At 44.7% G+C, this 18,144-nt stretch overlaps 1 protein-coding gene across 2 annotated transcripts in view; it reads left to right on the top strand.

Moving 5' to 3' along the window:
• Positions 1 to 18,144, top strand: part of LOC108804414 (sodium- and chloride-dependent creatine transporter 1-like) — a 35,784-nt gene that overhangs the window by 9,776 nt on the left and 7,864 nt on the right. The window contains exons 3-10 of one of the 2 annotated variants that reach the window (XM_018576135.1): positions 1,357 to 1,633; positions 4,214 to 4,346; positions 7,700 to 7,834; positions 9,844 to 9,947; positions 11,750 to 11,874; positions 13,126 to 13,238; positions 15,168 to 15,305; positions 16,566 to 16,668. In XM_018576135.1, the coding sequence (XP_018431637.1) occupies positions 1,357 to 1,633; positions 4,214 to 4,346; positions 7,700 to 7,834; positions 9,844 to 9,947; positions 11,750 to 11,874; positions 13,126 to 13,238; positions 15,168 to 15,305; positions 16,566 to 16,668 (1,128 nt within the window). The remainder of the gene's footprint in view (positions 1 to 1,356; positions 1,634 to 4,213; positions 4,347 to 7,699; positions 7,835 to 9,843; positions 9,948 to 11,749; positions 11,875 to 13,125; positions 13,239 to 15,167; positions 15,306 to 16,565; positions 16,669 to 18,144) is intronic. The other variant, XM_018576134.1, reaches the window with a different exon arrangement.

Genomic DNA, 18,144 nt, shown 5'->3' with positions numbered 1-18,144 from the left:
CCAGGGACCGGAAGTGATGCAATCTGCATCGCTCCCGGTCCCATAGAACGAGGAGGGGATCGATGAACGGAAGTTCGTCAACCTCCTCCCCAGCTCCCCGCGGACACCAAGGACGCCAGTCCCGGGCCCGTAGGAGGGGCAACGGAGCCCGTGAAGCACGGCGGCGGTGTCCGGCGGGGGGCGAACCCTTATTCGGGACAGGTAAGTCGCCAGAATCGCTTCTGTTGTAAAGGCGACAGTCGGCTTTACAAGTTTAAACAGAGTCCCGGTCGGCAAAAGTCGCTGGGAGCCTTTTTAAACAGCCCCGATGCTGGCGACGTACACTGTACGTCGTCAGTCACGAAGGGGTTAAAAGGGAAATGTCAGGGGTCTGTTTGGACCCCTAATATTTCCCTGAAGCCCCCCAACAGTACAAAATAAAAAATTATGAAAAAAATAATAAAAAATTAAAAAAATTACTTTTAAAAAAGTGAAAAATGCTCCCCCCCTCGCCCCCCACACACACACCCACACATATTATTAGACATGTGCGAAGACTAAAAATTCATTTCAGATGAAATTAACAAAAACTAAAAACGTTTCATTCGTTTCATCAAACAAAACAAATCTTTATGCTATTTTGGATTCAGCCATTGATGTGTTCTGGAGGCGGGGCGCATGACGCCATATAACACCGCACGTGTTGGGCGCTGCCATCTTGGTGTATATCTAGGTATACACCAAGATGGTGGGGCCAATATCGTCATGTGACGTCACCTGACGCCATGCATGCATGGTGTCATGTAACCCCATGCTCCCCGCCTCCAAGATGGTGGCACGCATTCACAGAACGTGATGGTGGCCAACATGGCCGCCGCATATTCTCTGACAAATTATTATGCGCCTGAATATATATTTCGTATATTCGGACATATAGTAATTCATTAATTTACATGTAGTCTAGGTTTTGTGTTCTGTTTTATATTTTTACTTTTCTAGAGGCACTTACTTGAAAAAAGGGTCAGCATGACATCCTGACACTTTATTTTTATAGACTCTATTGTTTTATGTAATAAGAATATTTATATTGTGCCGACAAGTTTAATACCTTGCGGCTTAACAAAATAGGAGTCTTTAGATGGTGCGGATATTGTTTAGGGGACACACTTTGCAGAGGTGCCTTGACACAGCAGTAAAGCTTTACATGTATTTTGCAAAATGCAACAAAAAAAGACAACATTAAAAACCTGACAGAAGCTCTAACCCCCTTCCCTACTATATCCAAAAAAATAATTTGATCTAAGGCCAGGTTTTGCTGCAAAATTGTATATGCATTATGGTCTTCCTGTAATGCTGATGCTCTGATTTGTCTGGCAGGTCTTGGCTTTGCCTCGATGGTGATTGTGTTCTTCTGTAACACATACTATATTATGATCCTGGTCTGGGGCCTCTACTACCTGGTGCACTCCTTTACCAACACCCTGCCCTGGGCCACCTGTGGACATCCCTGGAACACCAAGGAGTGTACCGAAGTCTTCCTACTAGACCAGTGCTCCAACGTGACTTCAGCCAATGCTACCGGCTCCGGCGCCATGCAAAACATCAGCTGCGATGATCTCCTGAACAAGAGATCACCGATTATTGAGTTCTGGGAGTGAGTACGAAAGACAATATATATTTATATACAATGGCGCATTTGCAGTAAAGTCTCCTTCTTTCCCTGAGCTGTGGGAAACCTCTGCTCTTCTGGCTCTTTGGCTTTGTATTTATCAACCCCTGTACTATGATCATGACTTTGTGTCATATACAGCCCTGTACTGATTTAGGCATTTCACGAGTCCAAGTGTGTTTAAAGCGCAGGCGAACTTTCAGTCTAAATAAGCTCAATACATTCCAGGAGCATCAAAATAAAAGGTATGCAAAGTCATAGTTTTTTTTTTTAAGAAAGCAGCCACAGCCTGAGCTGAAACTCCTGTCCCCTGCCAGTATGCTGCAGAGAAGGAGCCTTGCTCTCTATGTGTAAGCAGTGGTCTCTCTACAGTGGTCCAACACACACCCTGCTGAGTCAGACCTATAGCTCTGCAATCAGCAAAATGCATGCTTCCTGTTGATCAGAGGACTCTAATTCTGATTCAGAAGGGGATTTGTAGGACCTCTTCAGAGGGACAACTGCTTCTACACAGAGACCAAGGTTTCTTCTGTACCTTTTATCTGAAGTTCCTTCTCTTGTTCCAAAGTTGCCATTCCTGATTGATTACACTCAAGATCATAGAGTTTGGGGTCCATTGCCTCTGACCTACACTCACTCACCACTGATTTCCATGAAGACACAAAAGGGCAGGTCCCGGGATTAGTACTTGTCCTGAAATACTCTGTGCTGTTGGCAGACCCTGCTCTCTCCACTCACTGAGGACCTATTCCTACTCCCCCCAAAAAAATCATGCAATTTTAATAGCATATTTTTAAAGGCTTGCATTGCAATAATGCTAAAGTGGGTTTCTGCACGCAATTTTGTATTGAAATGTAGTTTTATTTCATATATTTTCTCTAATTTTTTTATTTATTATGTTCAGCTGTAAAAACAAAATAATGAAAAGTAGTAAAAAATACATTAAAATATTACTCAGCTATCCAGTAATAAGATATATTTTTATATTTATGAATATTTCCTTGAAAAAAGTGCATTCCTGTAAGCATTTTATATTGAAATCTATAGCGTTTTATACAGTGAAACGCATTGTAAATGCATGTCAGCGGACGATTAACTTTTATGAGAAGCATCTCCCGAGGGGCAGATCCATCCAATGAAATCCCTGGAGGGCAGATCCATTATCTCGTGACCACAGACCATGGGTCTTTTATGGGAATTGCTCTTTGCAGACCACGTTGAACTACCTGGTGGGTTGTTCCTACATTATGAAGCAAGTTGTATGCAAGAAGTAACTAAGATCTCTGACAGATAGGATGTCATGGTTGTAATTCACCATGAAATGGAATGTATTCATTAGTATGAAATCTGTGTGTACAGCCAACATACACTTCCCGCATATTGGGGATAACAGAACCCTTACAGCCAGCCTCCCTCGATCAGCAGATCAAAGGAGCCAGTTGGAAAATCTTCGGCCAGTCAGCTGCAGGTTTCGATTGGGTATTCAGACTAGGGTTGCCACCTTTTTTTCAAGTGAAACGTGAACACTCCAAGCAGTGGCAATTTTTTCTTTTGGGAGAATATAGAGGAGAGAGCGAGGAAAGGCAGCCAGGGGAGGGAGTAAGGGGACCGGCTATAGAGGTCTACAAATCCCAGCAATACATTATACCGCAATACAAAATGATGTGAAGCTACATACTCTGTGTTGTTCCAGGGTGGCATCCTGATGTCTTCAGAGTCTCAGGTGGCTTGTGAGGGCTCCCACCAGGACTGTGTAGGCTCTCAAGTGGGCTGTGCGGGCTCTCAGATGGGCTGTGCGGGCTCTCAGATGGGCTGTGCGGGCTCTCAGGTGGGCTATGCGGGCTCTCAGGTGGGCTACAGGGGGCTCTAAGGTGGGCTATGCAAGCTCTCAGGTGGGCTGTATAGGGTCTCAGGTGGCTTATGGAGGCTTTTTAGAAGTGCTGTGCGGGCTGTCTCACCAGGGGTCCAGAGGAAGGCAGGATGGTGTCAGGAAGACAGAGGAGATGTGCGGGCTGAGGTCCCGCACTTGCTGGGGACTTCGGTAGCTGCATATGTAAAAAAATTGAATGTGCCGGTATCGGCATTTAGTGTCTTTTGTCTGGGTGTCAGCTGGCTGGAAACCCGGACAAAGCACTCAAAAACTGGACTGTGCAGGTGAATCCCAGACAGGTGGCAACCCCAATTCTGACAGCGGCCACCAGGCTTTGTCAGGATGCAATAATAAGAGCAGCGGATTCCTCCATTCATACTAGTAAGTGTGGATAGAGGAATCTATTATATTTTCTTTGTTTAGCCCGCGGGTTGAACTAAGAAAATATTACAGTGTGTGGCCTGCTTAAGTAAACACCATTCATCCAGTTAAACAGCTATAAATAATGTACAATACAACTGCCTGCCTGGTTCATTATTATAAGGACCTGTGTCAAGTTTTGCATTATAATTCAAATCTTTAGGGAATACAAAACCTGCAGGTCAAATGCAAGTCAGAAGCAGGTCAAATGCACCTTTGTGAAGGATCTGAGACGCAGCTCAGTTGATGCCACTGACATTGTGTTTCTTCCGCAGGAATAAGGTGCTGCAGCTCTCCGGAGGTCTGGACGAACCTGGGCAGTTGAACTGGCAGATGATACTTTGCCTCTTGGCCACGTGGATCATTGTCTATTTCTGCGTCTGGAAGGGTGTAAAATCGACAGGAAAGGTAACAATGAAACACAAAATTGGGGGTCATTTACACAGATTGGAAAGATATTTTTGGTGTTACCCATGGCAACCAGATTCGCTTCTCCCCCAGATGTGGTCTTGTTTAATGTTAGCCAAACCGGCATGCAACTAGGCATGAGTGGAAATCTGTCAGCCGGTCTGATTGGACACAGATTGACTGCATAGATCAGGTAGGTCCTCATATTACATAATTTCTGTACATCTCAACTTGATAGTACAAAGATTGCACAGCCAGATTGTAAGATGCAGAGGTGTCCCTAGACTTTTCATCGTCTGAGGCCGGGGGGTAGAGGGAGGGGAATGGGGGGTGCTGGTGGTACATGTTATTTGGGATGGGGGGTGCGGTGGGTGGAGAGGGGTGTTGGTGGTGCCACTTTACAAAGGAGTGGAAGTGGGTGCTGGTGGTGCACATTACCGGAGGGGGGTGTAAGTGGTGCACATTACTGGAGGAGGGTGTAGGTGATGCAGATTACAGGAGGGGAATGTAGGTGGTGAACATTACCGGAGGGGAGTGTAGGTGGTGCACTTTACCTCTGCCTTCGGCTGGCGTCCTGTCCAGCTCACTGACCTCACTGGTTACCAGGAGCTGGCTGGGACACCGGCCAGAGTGTCCCAGGTTGCTAAGAGCCCTTAGCAACCTGGGACGCTTTGGCGGGAAAGGGGGCGACATCCCATTATAAGGATGGCCCTGGTAACATGTACAGTTGACCCTTAGATCTACCAACAACTATGTAGTACAAGAGCCGGTCTGATTGGATACAGTTTGATTGGATAGTTTAGGTACATAGATATAGTTTTTGATAACTCTAAAGTACATTGTGCAAAGATTGTGTGCTGTCAGACTGTGTTGTCTATGGTGACCTTATAGTTGCTTGTGCAAAGATTGTGTACGGTCAGATTGTAGCGTCTATGGTGACCCTAGGGGCCAGTGTCAGGAATATAAGCAGCAAGCATGTGAATGTTCAGGTAAAACATTTGAAAGATTTAATAGACCAGCTGACCGTGGGTTGTGACGATACTTCCCTTTCGATAATCTACACATGTATGGGCACCTAAATTGATTAAATTATTTTTTTTAAAGTTTTTGTCACCATGGCAACTGACCAAAGCCAATCTTGAAATCCTATCTGATAGAGATTTGTTCTTTAAATCCAGTTTACTATGTCAGGAGACAAGAGGAAACCCGGTTGCCAGGGGCAACAAAACAGGCCCTCACTGAGGCCTTCTGTTTCCAAGACACAATTGTACAGTCCTAGTCAGAAAATTGGCCGATGTAATCAATAGGTGGCGGCCGTATTACCTCTGGGCCTCAGTCTGAGCGTCAGTCAGATAAGCGATGAAGGCTCTCTTTCCCCGCCGCCTCTCCGCGTCTCTCCCAGAGGGGACCGTTTTCCATCTCTCAGCGCTGATTGCCATGTGGGTCATGTGACCCGTCCCTCTCCACTTTTCCTTCTCGCTCGGCTGATTGCACCGGACAGGCAGATTAATCAGACCACGTCAGAGTTTAATCTCTGCAGCTCGCCCTCCAATACTAATGCGTATAACAAAAAAAAACCAGGTGAACGAGAGCAGTAAGTAGCAAGGACGCCTGCCGCCACTAAAAATAGGGCCCCTGACATGGCTGTCCTGAAGAGGACCTATCAGTGTTAGCACTTCTTATTCATTGGTTTGATTCCAGTAATTACTTTTTATTTTTTTAGTTAAAGCGGAACCCGACCTGCTAATTTAAAGCAGAACTACACCCTTACAGCCAAGGAAGGTGCCATCAGAGCTAATCTCTTTGAAATGCAGTTGCCATGGTGATGCACCAATGGTTCCCAAAAAGGCTTCTGCGAGGTCCCCAGCAAGCGCTGGACCTAAGGCAGCGAATCAGTTTGAAAATTAAAGCGCTGGTATCGGTTTTTGGTATTGACGCATTTTCAGAAGTCAGGGATCTCAAGTCTCCCTGATGTTCAGGGAGTCTCCCTCTTTTGGACAGCAGCTCCCTGAAATAAGGTTTTGCAGGTTGGGATGTCTGAGAAGTACAAGTACTCGTGGAAATGCCCAGCATCAGCACCGATTCCAATACTGGTATCGGTATCTGTGCACCTCTACTACTAAGTAACTGTTTTGGAAGATATTAAATTGGTGGGAAAAGTTTGTCTGTAACTGTCGCCCAAAACAGCTAGGCATGCCAAATGTCAAGGTTGGCAGTGTGCTTATTTCAACTCTCAACCAAACTTTCTAGCTCCCAAATGGATGGTGTCGTAGGTGATCACATGTGCAGCACCATAGCAACTGCAATCCAAATAGAGGCCAAGATGGCACATTCCTTGGCTATAAGGGATAAGTGGTTGTAGTTCCACTTTAAGGCATGCCAACTGTCAAGGGTGCCAGTGTGTAATTTCACCTCTCAACCGATCATTCTAGCCCCCAAATGGCTGGCGTCATAGTTGATCACATGTGCAGCGCCGTGGCAACTGCAAACCAAATAGAGGCCAAGATGGCACCTTCCTTGGCTGTAAGGGATAAGAGGTTGTAGTTCCGCTTTAAGGCATGCCAACTGTCAAGTTTGGCAGTGTGTTTATTTCAGCTCTCAACCAAACTTTCAAGCCCTCACATGGTTGGTGTCATAGCTTACCACATGTGCAGCGACATGGCAACTGCAAACCAAATAGAAGCTAAGATGGCATCTTCTATGGCTGTGAGGGACAGGGGGGTGTGGTTCTGCTTTAACTTGTTAAAGTAGATATAAACTGTAAGTGAATTACATTTATTTTGTTTTGTAGTTCCCCAGTGGCATCCTTGTTTTTAATGGTGCAGTACGCCTGGTCGCAGCCACCGCTGTGAGCCACACTCGCCTCTTAGACTGGAGGCCGCGTTATCATTAAATGTGTTCTATGGTGATTTCATTTAGATAATAACATCAGTTCCGTAACTGCGACTGGAAGGATTACCACACCCAGCACATCCATTAGAGGGACAGACAAATGTGTAATGCAGTGTGTACAATTAAATGGAAATGAAATGTGAAATTCATTCAATCAGGAATCATTTCACCGCGCTGCGTTACGGTCGTTCCGTGACAGCGTAGCTTTCCGCTTTTGGTGAACGTCGTCGTCACACGTGAAACTTTACACTTCTTGTTCCTGACCTTTTCCTTTCAATCTGACGCTGTGATTTTCTGCAGCTGCCACATTAAAATGTAAAAAGGAACCTCTGTTCCTGCCACATCACTGCTGGGGGGGGAGCTGCTGAACATGAATGTAATGGATCTATGACTGCAGTAAATGGTGTTTTTTGTCATCTGCCAAAAGGTTTATGTTTAAATAAAGGTCTTTCTGTTTTCAGATTGTCTACTTCACAGCTCTGTTTCCGTACGTGGTCCTGATCGTCCTCTTGGCCCACGGAGTCACTCTGCCGGGGGCGCTGGATGGCATTGTCTACTATCTGAAACCCAACTGGTCCAAGCTGGCTGAAGCTCAGGTGAGAGATTGCATGAGGCTGTATATTGGTGGAACAATATTGTGCAACGCCCACCCCCGAAGGGGGCCGCCAGAATAATCACTACTTGTCTAGGGGTTTTGGTCTTCAGTTGCCCCATTAGAATTTATCCACACTCTTCTAGTGTCCACAAAGCTGATGTCCACTCCAGAAGTATAATGCTGAATATATTTTAATAACATCTTCATACTCGGTAGAGAGGGTATAGGGATCATAGATATCCGGGGTAGTACAGACACAGACTCCAGACTCAGCAGTCCAACCCAGTAATTCAGTGTAGATCCATATGTAGCATAACTGAATAGGTATTTGAGCTGCAGATGAGCAGGGATGAGCACAGATTCTCAGCAGGAGGTCCACTATGTTCCAGGCACCTCCAGCAGCCATCAGCTTCCCTGGTTCTCCTCCTATTACAACAGCACAGGCCTCCTCCAATACTTGCGGCCTATCGAAACACTTCGCCAGGCCTCAAGCACCCCAGCATGCCCACACTCCAGGCCTCAAGCCTAGCCTGAGGGGTAGGCTGTAGACATGTGCACAACAAAAAAATTAGTTTTCAGACGAAAAACGTTTTCATTCGTTTCGTCAAAGGAAACAAATTTGTATGTCGTTTCCAATTCGGAGGCAACGAGCCCACATGTTCGAGCGCCGCCATCTTGGTGTATACCAACATCTACTCCAAAATCAACAAACAGATCAACTAACTTGGCGGTATTTTCTTTTGTATGTCAGACAGACTACTGTGTTGTTAAAGGTAGGATCTTTGTGCACAGTTTCAAGTTAAGGTGCAGCTGTGGTCAGGCTATGGACTTTCAAATATCTACAAGTCTTTATCAAGTAGTATTGAGCTTTACAACAAGCCCTCACTGACCTCTGCAGCTGCAAAGTCCATAACAGGGAGCCAGCGAGGTACCAAGACGAACAGCAGGGAAATAGTCAGGAATAGGCCGAGGCCAGCAACGTGCAGGCAATGCTGGGAAAGGGGTAAGGCAGAAGCGGTGGTCAGAAGCAAGAAGGGGATCAGGAACGTTGAAGAGCAGCGGGAGTTTAAGACCAGCCGGATCGGTAACAAGCAGACAGATCAGGATACAGGAGCTCAGGAAAGCTGACAATCAGACAGCACAGGAGGACTTGACGTCGCAGCCTAAATAGCCCAAACGGCGGCAAAAGCTCCATTTACACGTCGGCACACGCTCGTGGCAATGCGCACGCACACCTACATGAACGTGTGCACGTCCACGCAGAGATGCAGAACCCGGCAAAGCTCTATGAACAAAACCAGGCGCATGCACAAACCGCTGAGCGCAAACTCTGGCTCTGGCTTCCTGACCCCCCCCCCCCCTTATCCCCACTTGTACCTCAACGGGTGCCAAGACTCACCCTGGCTGCCTAAAAGACGGGTCAGATTTAATTGTGTTGATGGCAGTCTACAGGGCGCTGAAGAAAGTTGACATCTTCTCCTGCAAGAGACACGAGGTGCCTCCCCCAAAACACTATTAACCTAGACACATCAAGTGGGGTAAGGGGGTGAGAGGGCAGAAGGTCTGGGATGATCTGCTTTTAAACTGACCAAGGCAATCTTCTATAAACCCAGCTTTCTGTTTTCCATTGTGGAAGTCAATCGACTCTGATAAGTAGTCAAAGCGGTCTCTTGTCTGAACCGACTCAGCATTTCATCTATATACACTTTATCCATTTCATATATTTTCCTCTGCCGCCCATATAAATCCTTTGATTTGATATACAGTAATGTCAAATAAAGCTTAACTTGCTCTTTCATTGCCGACAAACACTAATATCTTTTATGTTCCAGTTTATATATAATGCAATTAAACTGCTTCCTCGCTCTGACCTTTACGTTGCTTATATAGAGAGTCGTATATAATCCATTTTTCCATGGGTCCGCTGTACAGTCTTCCCGGCATCTGCTTTGGCTCACGGCTTCGGTTGACATCCGCTCGTATTTAATATATACCGTCTCTTCCTTCCAGGTATGGATAGACGCTGGAACGCAGATCTTCTTTTCGTACGCTATCGGGTTAGGGGCGCTGACAGCCCTTGGCAGCTACAACAGGTTTCACAATAACTGCTACAGGTGGGTCTACGCGCAGCGCAGGAAGACAGCGGTCAGAGTCGATATGTTCGAAGAGCTACATATCCAGGGTGACACTTGCCCCCAAGTCCCCAAAGTCTCCTTAGATGTCGCTGCTTATATTCCTCAAAACCAATGAACGCGTTTTCATGCTGACTAAGCTAACACGTTTCATTCCCGCTGTCCAGTGCTGACTGCGATAAAAGGGCCACTGAACAGAGAATGTACAAGTTGCTTTATTTATGGAAAATATGTGAATGTTTCAGGAGATTTTGTGGAAGCAAGCAGAGCTCTTACAGAGCCCTGAGATTGCCATCAACATCAGTGGCCCCAGTACATTCAAGTGACACTGGGAGTCACTTGTGGCTGTCAGAGTCTTGCAATGCCTAATAGAATTTGTAGTTGCACCTCAGCTGAGGGGCCGAAGTTGGCCTACCCCTGCTCTATAGTATTCCCCTTCCCTTCTTGCTATATAAAAGGTAATGAAGGGAGGCAAATTAGAGAAGCGAGCTATGACATGCAAGCAGGGAGGGGGCTCTGCTAGGGAAGTGACTCTAACTGATGAAAAAAGTTCAAAGGCGCATTACAAATAAAGAGAAATTCATTAATGGAAATGGAAACTGCTGCAAGTGAACATTTAAAGTATTCGATGTGCATGATTGTATGTGCAGTTTTTTAAAAAGTTGATGACAGGGTCTCGTTAAGTCATCACATAGGTTTGTTAGGAATTATGTTTTCTTGGCATGTTTGAAGATTCTTATTTAGTACTTTTGTATCTCTCTGCGGAATGGAAGGAATCCAGTGAATTTACTAAGAACATAAAATTTAAAAATCCAATCGCTAAAACCTCATATAAGCTTTATGATGGTAATGTAATTAAAAAAGTTGTTTTCAGTTTTTCATTTAATTCTGCAGCTTTTATAGAAAAATATTCCCTGGTGATCCTGCCATGAAGGCCCCTAATTCAGGCACATTCTATTATGCAGTGACATGCTCTGTCCCTGTCTCCCTATTGTGCTCAAGTGTTGTCACCATGTCACATGCCCCCCTGATGGAGACTACAAGCGGCCATGCTCTCACACATTGTGCAGGCATGGTCCCCCATTGCCATTGGAAATAACCTGCAGCCAACGCTGGAGCGTGTGCATGTAGACAGGAAGTGGCTGAAAGAAGGCTGGAGCATATCAACCGCACTGAGGTGGATAAGAGATATAAACGGTATTTTATGAACAAAATGGTAATTGTATATGGTACACAGAGCTGTAGTAGACTAAATGTCATCCTGTTGAGGTTTAGACTCCCTTTAATAGTCATGGCTGCCTATCCTTGTTTCCCTTCCCTTAAAGTGCAACAGGAGCCAAAACTTTTTTTTTTTAGTTTTGGATGGAGTGGAGAGGGATTAGAACTCCTCTAGGGTTTGTATTGCTGTCTGTGTCCCCATTAGCGAGATTTGCCCTCCTAGTTTGTCCTGGTAAACGTTTTTTTGCTAAAGTGAAAGAACTTTGGGTTGTCACCAGAACAGGAATGGATGGGCAGTCATCCAATGGGGATACTAGTTCTGGTAACCCTGTTGACCACCAGGAATTTTACTTCATGTTGTGGATATCAGGCAGGAAGTGAAGGGAAATCTCCCCAATGGGACACAGATGGCAAAAAAATCTGGCAGGGGTTATAACCCTCCATTACTCTATCCAATGCTTAAAAAAAACACAGTTTTGGCTTTGGTTCTACTTTAAGTTTGATAGTCTGACCTGAAAGTTGTTCATTTTGTAACTGTTTTATACTCTGCTTTCTGTGCCCCTCAGAGATGCATATATATTGGCTGCTATTAACAGTTCTACAAGCTTCTTTGCTGGTTTCGTGGTCTTCTCAGTCCTGGGGTTCATGGCATCAGAGCAGGGGGTCGACATATCAAAAGTTGCAGAATCTGGTAAGTACATATGGAATGGAATCGCCAAGATTAGGAACGAGTCACGTGGAACTGCTGTCAGCAAAGGAAGGTTTTAGTTGGCTGCATGCAGTGATGGAATGCAGTCCTTTAGTACCCAAGATGATAAGGTCAACGTGCACCCCACCACCCATGGGTACTGAACTACTTCAGTTCCTGCCCTTTTTGCCCCTTGCCCTTCTGCTAAAGCACCCAAGACGTCCTCCTCATCTGCCTACCCCTTGGCCCGGCCCTGGCTGCGTGATAATCTAGACCTGCCATTTTTCTCTCTCACTTGGAAGAATAATTGGAATACTTTGAGTCGGAAACATCTTTCTTTTTACTGTTATGCTTCTGTTGCCACAAAGAGAAGTAATATATAAAAGAAACAAAATGTTTGTTCCTAAAAATCCTACAAACAAATGATATACATTGCAACAATTTTGGTTACGTTTATTTCTTACCATGCTCGGCTTTGAAGAAATGATTATCTACCTTAAGGTGCCCATAAACCTGCCGATTATCGTACGATAATCGCAGGTGATCGGCAGGTGTATGGGCAAGCGCACACTGCCCGCTCAGCACTGCAATCATCGGAAGCCCTTCCCTCAGCGGGGAGGGCTTGCGATAATCGCAAGTACGATCTGCCTGTCCAAGATGGGCAGATCGTACGAAATTTTAATTACCTTACAACCATCGCACAACGAAAGTCGTGCAATGGTTGTAAGGTGTATGGCCAGCTTAACATGTCTGTTCTAAAAAAGTGAGAAGATCTTATTACCTTCATTCTTACCACCTGAACAATCCCAGTTTTATACAAAGAGAATGGAGCATTGTTTGCCTCCCTTTTGCTCTGAGGAGAATGTACAGTGGTACCTCGATTCACGAATTTAATTTGTTCCACGATTCTGGCCGTGAACCGAATTTGTCACAAACCGAATCAAACTGTGATCAGACTGCGATCTCGACTAGAGGAAGCCACGACCAGTGTCAGAGCAGGGAAGATGGCTGCGGGTGTGTTCGTCACCCGAAGCGGAGTTCGCCAACGGAAGCAAAATTTTGCCCAACTTGTCCTGTTCGCGAACCGAATTGTTCGCGAACAGAAGCGTTCATGAACCGAGGTACCACTGTATCTCCAATTTGACAAACATAGCAGAATGGATGAATTCTAAGAATATTATTTTACAAATCTTCTATGTGTGTTTGCTTGGAATTTGCCTTTAACAGTTCTTGTTATTCTTTCCGTCTTTCTAGGTCCCGGACTGGCCTTTATCGCCTATCCAAAGGCTGTGACTTTGATGCCATTTGCTCCAATCTGGGCTGCACTTTTCTTCTTTATGCTCTTGGTTCTTGGTCTGGATAGCCAGGTAATCTGCAGACATTGCATGTTAATGTAAACAAGGGATCTGGCCCAGTGGGTGAATGATGAATTGAAATGGTGAATTGGGCACTTTACAATATCTAAGATCTCTAGGGCAGAATTCAGTTTCACATTTTGACTACTATGTCATTTTTGAAGTGGTCAACACTGATGAAAATTCTAAAAAGAAAACATCTGAAAGGAACAATTTGAGTTGAGGTAGTCACCAGGACAGGAAGGCATGGACATAAAAAACAAACATTGTCAGAAGTTCTATTCCTTCCCCCACTAAAATATGTTTTTGGCTGTGTTCCCATTGAAGAGATGGAGAGTGAGGGGAGTCTGCCCAGTAAAGATACAGATTCCCCCTTCTATCCAAAACAAAAAGCTTTGTCTAGAGCATAATATATATATAGATATATATATCTTTATCTATATATATAATATATTAATATAATATATAATAAATAATACATATTTTCAAAAAGCGCCAATGCCATTGCTACTGCAAAGTGGCCACAGAAAGCAGGAAGACCCAATACATCCACTAGTGGGACAACCACCTTGGATCAATCCTTGTGTGGTCCCCACGGAATTAACAGACCATAATATGGACACCTAGCTTTCCAGGTAGAGTGGGCAAGAAGTTATGCAGCTAGCACAAGTGATGTTCTTTGGTAGATGGTGGGACAGGAATTGGAGACAGTTTTAGAAGTCATGCTCACAGTTTGCAATAAGCAGCTCAGGAAATAAAACCATGCTAGGCAGGTAACTGCCTGATTGGACTTCCCCCACCAGGCAACATAGTATGCTCACAGACACATAAAGTAACCCAAATCACGTTTCTGCACAGGGTTCTTCAGCTGTATATGGGAGGTGATTTACATTTTTTAGCCTAAGTAGTCAAGGTCTGCCAGAGACTTGAAGAAATGCTTCAATGAAGTCCCCACTGGAGTCTTCACACTATTTTACTGTGGATGTTCCAAAGCATTTAGCTTTGCAAATAAAGGTTCAGTCCAGAAGAAAAAAAATCTTTAAGGGGGTTATTCACAAAAGGGTGAAGAGTTTGGAGAAGGCAGGAGTAGTGAACAATCTAGGCCAAAATAGCTCATTTGGAATTCATCTCACTTTCCTGTCCAGCTATGTTGTCCTAGATTGTTCACTTCTCCTGCCTTCTCCAAACTCTTCACCGTTTTGCGAATAACCCCCTAAGTTTCCACAGCCTTGACTGCTCAGGCTAAAGGTGGTGGACCCATGGTCTCGACTCAAATACAGCTTTTTAGGCTTGAAGCAAACACAAATTCTTGGCAAGTCATGCTCATGAGTGCTGTTGGTCATTTGTCAGGAGCTGAGGGACCCAATGTGCAGAAGCATTTAAATGATGAACTATTAGATTTTCAAACTTCATCGTCAACTACTGAATATTAATAACCACACATGCAACACAAGAAGGTATACCTTTTCCTACCTAGGCTGTGAACGTTTCCATCGCCACTGGTAGTCACAAAACCCATTTGCTATTTTGAAAACCCAAAACTGTACTTAGTATTTCTTTGTATGCATGAAGGTGTTAGAAGTTACTTGTGGGTGGGGGAAATGTTTGTATTATAATGTGATTGGTATTAGTTTGGCACCCAGGGAAAATGTCTGGTATTTATGTGATATCTTCAAGTGCTGAGCAAGACCTCCACTCCCTACAGGACATCTGCTCTCTCTTCACCTTCCTCTTCTCTTACATGGGCGCCCCACAGAGATGAGGTTGGACACTGGCACCGTCAGGGCACAGGTGGAGGAGGAGACGGGAGACAGTCCAGTAAGACAGCCTGTGTGATGGTGGGCAGGGTCTGGGTACGGGAAACCTCTCATGAACTATAATGTGTTCAGCTGGCCTTCCTATCAGTTTACTGACTAGTTCTTCTACTGTGTCTCTTGGCAGTTTGTAGGGGTGGAGGGATTCATCACTGGCATCCTGGATTTGTTTCCTCACCCAGCTACCGGTGTTGTGCGGAGGGAGGTAACTGCTGCCTTCTGTTGTCTTCTGTGCTTTGTCATCGACCTCTCTATGGTGACCGAGGTAAGGTACCAGAGAAATCTCAAGGGTTGTTCCTCCAAAGAAAGGTGGTGTCTAAACTGCATATATGGGTTTTGTGCATGGTGTCTAAACTGTATATGTTGTACTGGTGCATAAAATCCTTCTAAAAATGGATAACCCTCAACAGAGCATGTGGAGACTCTCAGGAGAGACTCAGGCACTCAACAGTCAAGGTCCAGTTTAACAGTTCCTCACTTGAGTCTACGAGAAGAGAGACTATGATAATGGTGTAGTAATACAAGCGTTGTTAAATATAAATACCAAGTTCTCCTAATGATTTTAGCAAATGTTATTGCAGAATCCCATCTGCTTCTGTTCTGGAGAAAACACCAACACCTTTTATTGTCGCCTGCATGAGGTCGTCGATCCAGACATTAAATGTGCAATTATAAAGAATGCTGTATTCTTATATCCAGGCAACAGGTTGAATTTAGACTCCTTTCACATATATCTACTTAACTTTAGATGTAAATATCTTGTTGTTTACAGAGCACAACAGCTCAAGCTGAAATTTACACACACATTTGAACTTGACTCACCGCTCTCCCCACCTCTGTCAGACTAAGGTTTCAACCACACAGGGAGAGCCTTGAAGCAGGCAACCACTACTTTGCCCTCTTTAGATAGCTTACAGTGCTCTGGGAATACTTTGTCATGCCATGCATTCAATGTGTATTTGTTAGGGATGCACCGATACCGTTTTTCGGTATCGAATACAAGTACCGATACCAGTACTTACGCTAGTATGGAGCTGGCTTCCCGGGCAATCAGGAAGCCGGGCAGCGTGTCATTACCAGTTGCCCGGCTTTTTGATTGCCCGGGAAGCCGGCTCCATGCTGTTTGGCCGGGAAGCCAGCTTCCCAGCCAATCATCATTGAGCCAGCCAAACATGAAGCCAGCTTCCCAGCCAATCAACATTGAGCCGGCCAAACATGAAGCCGGCTTCCCAGCCAATCAGAAAGCTAGGCGGCGAGTCATTACCCGCTGCCGACTTCCTGATTGGCCGGGAAGCCCACTCCATGTTCCCTTGCGGTATGAAATCTGCGTCTGACCGGAAGTATCGGTGAAGGTATCAGAGCATTTGAGTGAGTACGAGTGCTCGCCCAAATACTGGGTATCGGTACCGGTGCATCCCTAGTATTTGTAAAAAATATTCAAAATACATTTAAAAAAAACCCCAAATTCTTTTGATCTCTCATTAAATCCGTGTCCTGATCGTGGTTGTCCATTTTATGATTGTAGGGTGGGATGTACGTCTTCCAACTCTTTGACTACTACTCTGCGAGTGGCATCACACTGCTGTGGCAGGCTTTCTGGGAGTGTGTGGTTATCGCATGGGTTTATGGTAAGTCATACCTCACAAACCTCATTACCATGAGATGCGGCATTTAAAGTTAAAGACCTTAAAAAGACTAGAAAACAAACAGCTGCACACATTAAAAAAACGTTATTTTAAGCCAAACTCCAGCAAAACAGCAAAATACACAGATTAAATACATTTAAGAGAGTTTTTCTAAAGAAATTTAAGAGAGATTTGTGTCTCTGTCAATCAAGTGCTAACATTAACCTAACTCTGCTACACAGCAAAGCCCTGTTCGGCAGGGGAGGAGACCAGACTCTTCTCTGTTGCAGTTCAGTCACACTTAAACTGCCCATACACCTTACAATTATCTGCAGATTTTCTGTGGTCAGATGGAAAAACAGATTCCTCCTTCTACACTTAACTGTGTGGATGGAGTAATCTCCACCTGGGCCAATCTGTTGCACTTGTTCCATCTGACCACAGAAAATCTGCAGATAATTGTAAGGTGTATGGGCACCTTTACAGGTCTTGTCCCTCCTTGAACGCGAGACCGGACAGTGAAAGGAAAAGCAGCAGATGGATGAGCTCATCTCTCTGTCACTGTGCTCTTTTCTCCTGTCAGTATGCTCATTGCACTGCAGCCCATTTGGTTGGCTCCTTGTGTTGCTTCTTCCTCCCCCAATCTGAGCTCTGCTGCACAGGGGCTGATACCAGGTTAACTTCAGGTACTTACACTGCTTGCATTTACAAAAAATACATTTAAGATGTATTAAAGAATACAGAGCTGCATTATTTGTGTCTTTTATATCAGCCTGTGTCTCAGCTTTAAAAAGTAAGTGCATGCTCATAATATTCTTCCTGATATCTGATGATAGCTGACAACCGCACCTGATTTCCGGTCCAGGAACAGTCCCAGGCAGGGGAGATTAGCCCCTGATAATGTCCCTGGTGTTGAACATTATGAGGATGACTGAATATTATTTTTTTTATTTATATATAATCATGCTAAGTAGACTTTTTACATTAATGTTGTTACAAAGAGGTTACATAGAAGCTTCTTACTGCTATTGGTTTATGGCATTTTACATGTACGTGAAGGGTGCAGACACAGATATACCTGAACAAAGAAATGCGCAATACATCCGGTCTTCTTTATCCAGCATGCCTGCAAGGAAAAATATTGCCCATGCATCAAATCCTATTCCACGTTCATTCTTTTACTGAAGGGGAGGAAAAAAAAAAAGAAGATGGATTGGGTGCAAATGTCCACCCACTTTTCATGAATGGTCTATAGCCCTACTCCACAGAAGCCATGGTTTCCATACACTGCACCAATGATGGCCAACAAGACTGAAACAGCTGTATGCAATTTGGAATAAATGGCTCAATAATATTAGATTATATTTGCACTATACTGTACATGGGAGGTTCTGGATGTGCATCTGGGGCATAAAGGAACTATTTGCATAGCTCCGCCCACTGTTCTGAAATAAGGCACAGTCCTCTTATTTTTGGGAT

Source organism: Nanorana parkeri, unplaced genomic scaffold (assembly GCF_000935625.1).
Source record: "Nanorana parkeri isolate BGI_ZX_2015 unplaced genomic scaffold, ASM93562v1 scaffold56, whole genome shotgun sequence".
NCBI classification, from domain to species: Eukaryota; Metazoa; Chordata; class Amphibia; order Anura; family Dicroglossidae; genus Nanorana; species Nanorana parkeri.
This window is presented reverse-complemented; position numbering and strand designations above follow the sequence as displayed.